A 10661-nucleotide genomic window follows, 5' to 3' on the forward strand; every position below is an offset into this window, starting at 1 on the left:
TGGCAATTGGAAGACCGAAAAATTTGATGAGATTGTAGTAGTCGCTCTCAGAGAAGAATTCGTAACCTACATCCTCCAGGCTTGCACACACACCTCGCATCCTGTCCAAGGCAAGGGCATACCATGTCATGGGAGGGCACACGTCATCCTGGTGAAAGAGAAAGAAAAAGAGAGACTCGTCACTTAACACTCCTATAGAATTCGGCAATGATTTCATAGGTCTCGTTTTTATCACAGGGTTTCTAACCAAAATAGAGTCTGCCTTATTTTCATTCTCTTCCAGTATATCGCAATAGACTCAAGAAAATTTAAATAAGTTCTCGTAAGTTTGTTTATTATTATTATTATTATTATTATTATTATTATTATTATTATTATTATTATTATTATTATTATTATTATTGACGATCTTCCTAATCAGGTAGTTGAATCGGTGGAACATCAAAAGTTAGAAAAGGCATCAAATGTTTTTATGTTAGAACAGGCTGACATATCTCTTTTTATAGTTTATTTATGAAAGATCTATTTTAATGTTGTTACTTTTCTTAAAATATTTCCCTTTAATTTTCCATGGTATCTCATAATAATAATAATAATAATAATAATAATAATAATAATAATAATAATAATAATAATAATAATAATAATAATAATAATAATACTGAAAAGCAAACTGTAAATGCAAGATGTAAATCTTAACGTTACAGAACTCGCCAAAAGAAACGACAAGAAAATCTGGCTTATGAATTATTAGATTATGGGACAACATGCAATTTTTGGACACATCACAATAAATGAAAGTCCCATCATAATCAACTGAATATTAAGTCGTACTCACTGATCCTAATTGAAAGCATCTGCCATCCGGAAGAGGAATGAAAGGAAGATCATAGTGTCCTCTTCTGAGATTTGCCCCACCACAAGGGTCAGGTAAACATTCAAGACCTTGGCCGTAGCCCTTTGACCAGAGGACCTGTAAGGAATTGTTGGAAGCAGTTAAATTAGTTCAATACACCCCAGGAGGAATGTTTAGCCATTCATGGGGCCTTGGGGAAGTTTAGGAATATCTTGTAAGAGCATAATGTAAATGGACTTTACTGATCTTACAACTATTTGTGATCTTTTCAAACGAAGGGATTATACCAATAATCTAAAGTTCAGTCGTTGGTTCATTAGTGTACTGGAGTTTTCCCCAGGATTTAGATAAATTCCTGGTAGGTTGATGCTTTAGCGGATGGATTATCTAGAACACAGGAAGATACTAAGAGGATCATCACTATTGAATTTGAAAGATGATACTCCCAGTTGTTAAGAAAGAGTTGCTTATAGTAAAGCTAGCATATAACAAAATTCATAACACACCTTCGTTTGAAATACTATTTCCAAAGAATCAGACAGGAAACAAGAGATATCGTCACATCTCAGAGGAAAGTTTTTAAAATGATAGAATAATGAATGTGACTGAAAAATCACGATTATAAAAATGGTGAAATTATTTCATTGTAAGAGAGGTACTTCGTACTTTTGCATATATTTGATGAAAACTTGACCTTTGCATATAATTCTACAGATTAACTTACATATATAAACTTATAAATTTCAAAACATCCTCTTGTCAGAAGTTAGGTTTAGTCATATTTATTCCAAGTTTAATTTTGTCATATTTATTTTAAGTTAATTTCTGTCATCTGTATTAGGAGTTATTTTCTGTCATATTTATTAGAAATTATTTTATATCATATTTTTTGGAAGTTGGTTTCTGTCCTATTAATTAGAAATAAGTGTGTATCATATTTATTGGAAGTTAATTTCTGTCCAATTTATTGGAAGTTAGTTTCTGTCCTATTTATTAGAAGTAAGTGTGTGTTATATTTATTGGAAGTTCATTTCTGTCAAATTTATTGGAAGTTAGTTTCTGTACTATTAATTAGAGTAAGTGTGTGTCATATCTATTGGAAATTCATTTCTGTCATATTTATTGGAAGTTAGTGTCTGTCATATTTATTGGAAGTTCATTTCTGTCCTATTTATTAGAAGTTAGTGTCTGTCATATTTATCAAAAGTTAGTTTCTGTCATATTTATTGAAAGTTAGTTTCTGTCCTATTTATCGGAAGTTAGTGTCTCACATTTATTGGAAGTTAATTTCTGTCCTATTTATTAGAAGTAAGTGTCTTTTATATTTATTGGAAGTTAATTTCTGTCATATTTATTAGAAGTTAGTGTTTGTCATATTTATTGGAAGTTAGTTTCTGTCCTATTTATTAGAAGTAAGTGTCTTTTTATTTCTTGGAAGTTCATTTCTGTCGCATTTATTGGAAGTTAGTGTCTGTCATATTTATTGAAAGTTAATTTCTGTCTTATTTATTAGAAGTTGGTGTCTCATATTTATCAGAAGTTAGTGTCTGTCATATTCATTGGAAGTTAGTTTCTGTCATATTTATTGGAAGTTACTGCTCATATTTATTGGAAGTTAGTTTCTGTCCTATTTATTAGAAGTAAGTGTCTGTCAATTCTATTGGAAGTTCGTTTATGTTCTATTTATTAGAAGTAAGTGAATGTCATATTTATTGGAAGTTTGTTTCTGTCTAATTTATTGGAAGTTAAGTTTCTGTCCTATTTATTAGTAGTGTCTTTCATATTTATTAGAAGTTAGTTTCTGTCATATTCATTGGAAGTTAGTGTCTCATATTTATTGGAAGTTAGTTTCTGTCCTATTCATTAGAAGTAAGTGTGTGCCATATTTATTTGAAGTTCGTTTCTGTCCTATTTATTGGAAGTTAGTGTCTCATATTTAATGGAAGTTCGTTTCTGTCATATTTATTAGGAGTTAGTTTCTCCCTTTTTTATTTTAAACTTGGTTTTTGTCCTATTTATTAGAAGTTAGTGCCTGCCTTATACATTGGAAGTTAATTTCTGTCATATTTATTTGAAATTCGTTTCTCTCATATTCATTAGACGTTAGTGTCTGTCATAGCTGTTGGAAGTGAGCGTCTTTCATATTTACTAGAAGTGAGTTTCTGACATACATATATTGGAAGTTAGTTTCTGTGATACTTATTAAAAGTTAGTTTCTGTCTTATTTATTAGAAGTTAGTGTCTGTCTTATACAGTGGAAGTTAGTTTCTGTCCTATTCATTAGAAGTTAGTGCCGGTAATAGTTATTGGAAATTAGTGTATGTCATATTTACTAGAAGAGAGTTTCTGACATATATATTAGAAGTTAGTTTCTGTCATATTCATTAGAACTTAGTTTTGTAATATTTATTAGAAGTTAGTTTCTCTCATATCTCTTGGAAGCTAGTTTCTATCATATGTATTAGAAGTTAGTTTCTGTTTCTGTCGTATTTATTAAAAGTAAGTATCTGTCATTTTTATTGGAAGTTTGTTTCGGTCATATTTTTAAGAAGTTAGTGTCTATCCTATTTGTTAGAAGTTAGTGTCTGTCATATTTATTGGAAGTTAGTTTCTGTACTATTTATTAAAAGTTAGTGTCTGTCATATTTATTGGAAGTTGGCTTTTATCATATTTTTTGGAAGTTAATGACTATCATATCTATTAAAAGTTAGTGTCTGTCATATTTATTGGAAGTTGGCTTTTATCATATTTTTTGGAAGTTAATGACTATCATATCTATTAAAAGTTAGTGTCTGTCATATTTATTGGCTTTTAGTTTCTGACATATTTATTAGAAGTTGGTGTCTGTCATATTTATTAAAAGTTAGTGTCTCATATTTACTAGAAGTTAGTGTCTGTCATATTTTTTAGAAGGTAGTGTCTGTCATATTTAGTGGAAGTTAGTGTCTGTCATATCTATTAAAAGTTAGTGTCTGTAATATTTATTGGAATTTAGTTTCTGATATATTTATTGGATGCTAGTCTCTGTTATATTCATTAAAATTTAGTGTCTCATAATTATTGGAAGTTAGTGTCTGTCATATCTATTAAGAGTTATTGTCTGTGATATTTATTGGAAGTTAGTGTCTGTCATATCTATTATAATTTAGTGTCTGTAATATTTATTGGAAGTTAGTTTCTGACATATTTATTGGAAGTTAGTGTCTGTCATATTTATTAAAAGTTAGTTTTTGTCATATTTATTGGAGGTTAGTGTCTGTCATATTAATTTGAAGTTGGTTCTATCATATTTATTGGGAGTTAGTGTCTCATATCTATTAAAGGTTAATTTCTGTCATATTTATTGGAAGTTAGTTTCTCTTATATTTATAGGGAGTTAGTTTCTGCCATGTTTATTAGAAGATTGTTAATCTAATATTTATTGGAAGTTATTGTCTGTCATATTTATTGGAAATTACTTCAACTCATATTTATTAGAAGTCAGTGTCTGTCATATTGTTAGAAATTAGTGTCTGCCATATTGTTAGAAATTAGTTTCTGTCATATTTATTGGAAGTTACTTTTTGTCATATGTATTTATTAGAAGTTAGTGTCTGTCATATTTATTAGAAGTTAAATTCTGTCATATTTACTAGAAGTTAGTTGCGATCATATTTATTGGAAGTTAGTCATATCTATCAGAAGTTAGTTTATGTCACATTTTTCGGAATTTAGTAGTTGTCATATATATTGGAATTTAGTTTCTGTCATATATACCGGAAGTCAGTGTCTGTCATACTTATTAGAAGTTCGTTTGTGTCATGTTTATAAGAACTAGGTTTTTTTTTTTATATTTATTAGAAATTACAATAGTGAATTTAATTTCTGTCATATTTATTGGAATTTAGTATCTGTCATATTTATTAGAAGATAGTTTCTGTCATATTTATTGGAAGCTAGTTTCTCTTATATTTATTAGATGTTAGGTTTTGTCATATTGATCAGAATTTTGTTTCTGTCCTATTTATTAGAAGCTAGTTTTTGCTATATGTAATAGAACGTAGTTTCTCTCATATATATCAGAAGTTAGTCTTTGCAATAGACATCAAAGCTCGTTTCTGTCCAATTCATTAGAGGTTATTTTTTATCATATTTACTGAAAGTTAGTTTCTCTCATTTATTAGAAGTTATATTATGTAATCTTTATTGGAGCATAGTTTTTTTGTCATATTTATTAGAAGTTAGATTCTTTCAAATCAATTAGAGGTTAGTTTTTGTCATATTAGAAGTTAGTTTCTGTTCTATGTATTAAAACTTAGTTTCTCTCATATTTTTTGGAAGTTAGTTTTGTCATATGCTTTAGAAGTTAGTTTCTGTTATATTTATAGGAAGTTAGTTTCTCTTAAATGTATTAAAAGTTAATTTTTGTCATATTTATTAAAAGTTAGTTTCTGTTATATATATATATTAGATGCTATTTTTTGTCATATTTCTTAGAATCTAGTTTCTGCCATATATATATCATATTTCATTTCTTTTCATATTTATGAAAAGTTAGTTTCTGTTCCATTTATTAGAAGTTAATTTTTGTCATATTTAGTAAAAGTTAGTTTCTGCTATATGTGTTAGAAGTTAGTTTCTGTGATATTTATTAGAATTTTGTTTCTGTGCTATATATTAGACGCTCTTTTCTGACATTTTTATTAGAAGTTAGTTTCTGCTATATGTATTAGAAGTTAGTTTCTGCTATATGTATTAGAAGTTAATTTCTGTCATATTTATTAGAATTCATTTTCTGTCATATTCATTAGAAGTTTGTTTCTTGTATATTTGTAAAAACTTTGATTTTGTCATATTTATTAGGAGTTAGTTTCTGTTATATATATTAGAAGTTAGTTTCTGTAATATTTATTAGAATTTTGTTTCTGTACTATATATTAGACGCTATTTTCTGACATTTTTATTAGAAGTTAGTTTCTGTTATATGTATCAAAAGTTAGTTTCTGTCATATTTATTTGAAGTTAGTTTTTGTAGCATTTATTAGATGTTAGTGTCTGTAATATTTATTAGAAGTTAGATTCTATTATATGTATTAGAAGTTTGGTTCTGTCATATTAATTAGAATTTAGTTTCTATTTTCTGTATTAGAAATCAGTTTCTCCATTATTTATTAGAAGTTAGTTTCTTTCATCTGTATTAGAAGTTACTTGCTGTCATATTTAATAGAGGTTAGTTTCTATTATAAGTATCAAAAAATAGTTATCTCATATTTTTTAAAAGTTAGGGTCTGCTATATATATTAGAAGTTAGTTTTTATTATATTTTAGAAGGTAGTTTCTGTCATATTTATTATAAGTTAGTTTCTGTTATATGCATTAGAAGTTATTTTCTGTCATATTTATTAGAAGTTAGTTTCTGTCATATGTATTAGGAATCGGTTTCTGTAATATATATTACAAGCTATTGTCTTTAATATTTATTACATGTTAGCTTCTGTTATATATATTAGAAGCTAGTTTCTGTCAAATTATTAGGTTTTAATATTATATGTATTAGAAGTTATTTTTTGTCATAATTATATGAAGTTACTTTGTCCTACTTATTAGAAGTTAGGTTTTGTCATATTTATAACAAGATAGTTTATGTCATTTTCCTTAGAAGTTAGTGTCTGTTATATGTATTGAAAATTTGTTTCTGTCATACGTATCAGATGCTAGTTTCTGTCAAATTTATTAGTAGTTATTTTCGGTTATATGTAATAGAAGTTAGTTTCTTTCATATATATTAGAATCAAATTTTTGTTATATGTATTAGATGTTATTTTCTGTCATATGTATTAGAAGTTAGTTTCTGTCATATATATCAAAAGGTAGTTTCTGTCATATTCATTAGAAGTTACTTTCTGTTATATGTATTGGAAGTTAGTTTCTCTCATATTTATCAGAAGCTAGTTTTTGTCCTATTTATTAGAAGGTATTTTTCTGTCATATGCATTTGAAGCTAATTTCTGCCATATTTATTACACGTTAATTTCTCTCATATTTATTAGAAATTACTCTTGTCATATTTATCAGAATTTAGATTCTCTTATATTTATCAGAAGTTAGTTTCTCCATTATCTATTAGAAGTTACATTCTTTCATAAGTATTAAAAGCTGGTTTCCCTCTTATTTATTAGAAGTTATTTTATTTCTTATTCAATGGAAGTTAATTTCTGTCATATTCATTAGTAGTTAGTTTCTCTCATATCTATTAGAAATTGGGTTTAGTAATATGTATAAGTTAATTTCTCTCATATCTATTTGGAGTTAGTTCCTCTCAAATTTATTAGAAGTTAGTTTTTCTCATACTTATTAGTAGTTAGTTTCTGTCATATTTATCAGAAGCTAATTTCTGTCTTATTTTATAGAGATTAGTTTCTGTCATATTTATTGGAAGTTTGTTTCTGTCATGTTTATTAGAAGCTAGTTTCTGTCCTATTTTTAAAAAGTTAGTTTCTGTCATATTTATTAGAGGTTAGCTTCTGTCGTATCAATTGAAAATTAGTTTCTGTCATATGTATCAGAAGCTGGTTTCTGTCCTGTTTATCAAAAGTTAGTTTCTCTCATATTTATTACAAGTTAGTTTTTGTCATATGTATCAGGATCTAGTTTCTGTCCTATCTATTAGAATTTAGTGTCTTCCATATTTATTGGAAGCTAGTTACTGTCATATTTATTAGAAAATATTTATTGTCATATTTTCTTTATGTTAGTGTCTGTCATTTATAATAGAATCTAATTTCTGTCATATTTATCATAAGTTAGTTTCTGTCATGTTTATTAGAAGTTGGTTCTGTCATATATATTGGAAGTTAGTTTCTGTCATAATCATTAAAAGCTAGTTAATGTCATAATTATTACTCAGCTAAGAAGAATTTTCTTGAGAAAAAATAAATAATCACAAGACTTGGCCACCACCACAGCTATCTCTCTCTCTCTCTCTCTCTCTCTCTCTCTCTCTCTCTCTCTCTCTCTCTCTCTCTCTCTCTCTCTCTCTCTCTAGAATTTCCTTTCCTCCCTCAACTCACCTGTCCATAGGGGCACCTGGAAGTCCTAGCTAGATAAGGTTCGCAGGAATTCTCTATCGGTTCTCCCGGAATATCAAAGGTCCCAAATTTGCACTGACAAATGGGGTCACCGTAAGCATCCAGTCGGGGCTCGCGTCCAGCTGATAGGAAGAAAATAATTTCCCGCTTGTAATTATTTTGTTATATGTTTTTAAATCCTCTCATATAAAACCTATGCAATACTTAGCAAAGCATAATTGAACTTATTTTTATTTACGCAAAATCTCTTAATTTTGGTAACAAGTTTTAAACCTCTCGTCTGTCTAAGTCATAATTTCTTCTTCTTCTTCTTCTTCTTCTTTATATAAAATTGCTCTTTGCTTAAAGGAACACAATGTGACATAGTCTAGAATTCTATGATAAAAAAACACAGGACCAAAATATAAAACAGTTTCTAATAAAAAAAACTGTAAGCTCGAGTTTGGAGCTTAAATTAACATAAAAAGACATATATTTTAAAAATTAAATTAATTCATTCAACCACATTAGTTTTCCTAACCAAAGTAGTTTTTCATCTTTAGCAAATATAGGATAGTACTTCTTATTTTTTCAAAGTTTACAGAAGTTTACTTTCAATCATAATTTCAAGAATAAAAAAAGCAAAAGGGAGAAATGTGCATTTGCTAGCAAATATAAAAAGTGATAATTTTTGCAGTTGCTTTCATAAACTAAAACTACAAGTAAAACTAAAGATTTTTCTTAATATCTATTTCCGAGTAAAAACACAACAGAAAATTATTTGAAATATGTAATAAGTTTATAAGATTTATTCCCAACTATATATTCTTTTTCTATTTGCAAATTTTAAAGATGATCATAATTATAATGATAATAATATTAACTATAATTTCAATAATAATGATAAATTTTATAGTTTTGATAATAATAATTCTAATAATTTTCATCCTTTTAAAACTAATAATGAAATATAAAAATCCACTCACGAGGACAGAGACTCTCGTCTAGGTAGTCGAAACATAACTCTTGATCCGGAAGGTATATTCTGTCGGGTGAACAAAATCTGGGTGCACAGACACCTGTGTCATTGCTGCGACTCAGGACAATGCGTTTACCGACGGAACAGGGTCCCCTCGTCAGGAGGGGGTAACACGTCCGATCGCCCAGGTAAAAGGCCTCGTTACTACCGCATCCATCTTCTATTGGCTGGCTGTTTTCTGTTTTGAGAATAATGATAATCAAGAGTAGATATTCTCAAATCAATTTAAAAATTTACTCTGCGTTCTATGTGAATGGTTTTTACATTCTATGAAGGGTAAAAAGGTAATATAATTTCTTATGAATTAAGTATTTAACAGTAACCTTGAAAATTTGCAGATCCTAACTTACGAATTCTAGGCAGCGATAAAAATATAATTGGGAAGCAGTAACAGTTATGCATGATAAAGTTTTCATTATTCCTATATACATACAGATCAAATAAAGGTAGGAATAAATACTGATATATATATATATATATATATATATATATATATATATATATATATATATATATGTACATATATATATATATATATATATATATATGTACATATATATATATATATATATATATATATATATATATATATGTACATATATATATATATATATATATATATATATATATATATATATATACAAATATATATATATATATATATATATATATATATATATATATATATATATATATATATATATATATATATATATATATATATAGATATATATATAAAGCAGCATGCGCTCTTGCAACAAAAAAGATAGAACGTTTCAGGACGAATTAGTGAAAAACATCGAATGATCAAACCTTGAAAGTACTGTAGCGTCAGCCTCTTTATCTTGAAATCGTCCAGTGATATCGAAGTTCTCCGTATATCTCTTTTCACGTTCGACGAACTCTGAATAAAATTAATGTATTACTGTAGTTAATTTAAAAACTTTGTAACTGCTTGACTGATGACTAGTCACATAATTTGCATTTATGATAGTTTGAAACAATCTTGAAAAATCTAGAGCAAAGTTAACAATAAAGAAATCCAAATGTGATTTTTCTACCCAAGAAAATTCATACGAATTCTGTAAGTTGAAATCATCAATACTAATTGCATTCTACTGATACTCTCTTCCTTATCACAAGGGAGAAAAAGATAATCAAATAGCAAAAGGTAGTGAAAAGGAAAAATGGCTTAATCACCTAAAAGTACATAAACATTATCTCTCTCTCTCTCTCTCTCTCTCTCTCTCTCTCTCTCTCTCTCTCTCTCTCTCTCTCGTTGACATCCCTATATTTCAGAAGGTGATTACTTTTATATTTATATGCTTATGTTATCAATAACTCCCTTCTTCTGTAAGTTGCACAGTCTATAGTCATTATATAAAACATACTCGATTTGTCAATCACTGATTTAGTGTTTTTGTTTTTGGCATATTTGGGAATTTTGGAGTTCTGAATATCTTCATTCGTATCAAGTTGTGTAAAAGCAATGACCAGACTTTCTCAACCTTACCTCTTCTTCCAAGGCTGCTGTTTTGTGCAGAAAGGCAGACGAAAATACCGTCAGTATAAAAAAGAACAAAGCTAATTTGGTCATTTTAAGTCCAAGATGGTGAAGAAAGCAGCAGGCCACTATCAATAAACCCTGAAAAAAAATTCTTGTATCAATTCTTTCATACATTCGAATCCACTATTCGATTATAGGTAATGCATAAGAAC

At 28.0% G+C, this 10661-nt stretch overlaps 1 protein-coding gene across 1 annotated transcript in view; it reads right to left on the reverse strand.

The window, feature by feature from the left end:
• Positions 1-10661, reverse strand: part of LOC137646796 (uncharacterized) — a 60119-nt gene that overhangs the window by 4814 nt on the left and 44644 nt on the right. The window contains exons 2-7 of the mRNA XM_068379886.1: positions 10456-10587; positions 9756-9846; positions 8890-9120; positions 7907-8046; positions 839-973; positions 1-148 (exon numbers count right to left, since the gene is read on the reverse strand). The exon at positions 1-148 is cut by the window's left edge and continues 298 nt beyond it. Coding sequence (XP_068235987.1) covers positions 1-148; positions 839-973; positions 7907-8046; positions 8890-9120; positions 9756-9846; positions 10456-10539 — 829 coding nt within the window. The 5' untranslated portion in view covers positions 10540-10587. The remainder of the gene's footprint in view (positions 149-838; positions 974-7906; positions 8047-8889; positions 9121-9755; positions 9847-10455; positions 10588-10661) is intronic.

The sequence above is a fragment of the Palaemon carinicauda genome, chromosome 9 (genome assembly GCF_036898095.1).
Source record: "Palaemon carinicauda isolate YSFRI2023 chromosome 9, ASM3689809v2, whole genome shotgun sequence".
Lineage (NCBI taxonomy): Eukaryota > Metazoa > Arthropoda > Malacostraca > Decapoda > Palaemonidae > Palaemon > Palaemon carinicauda.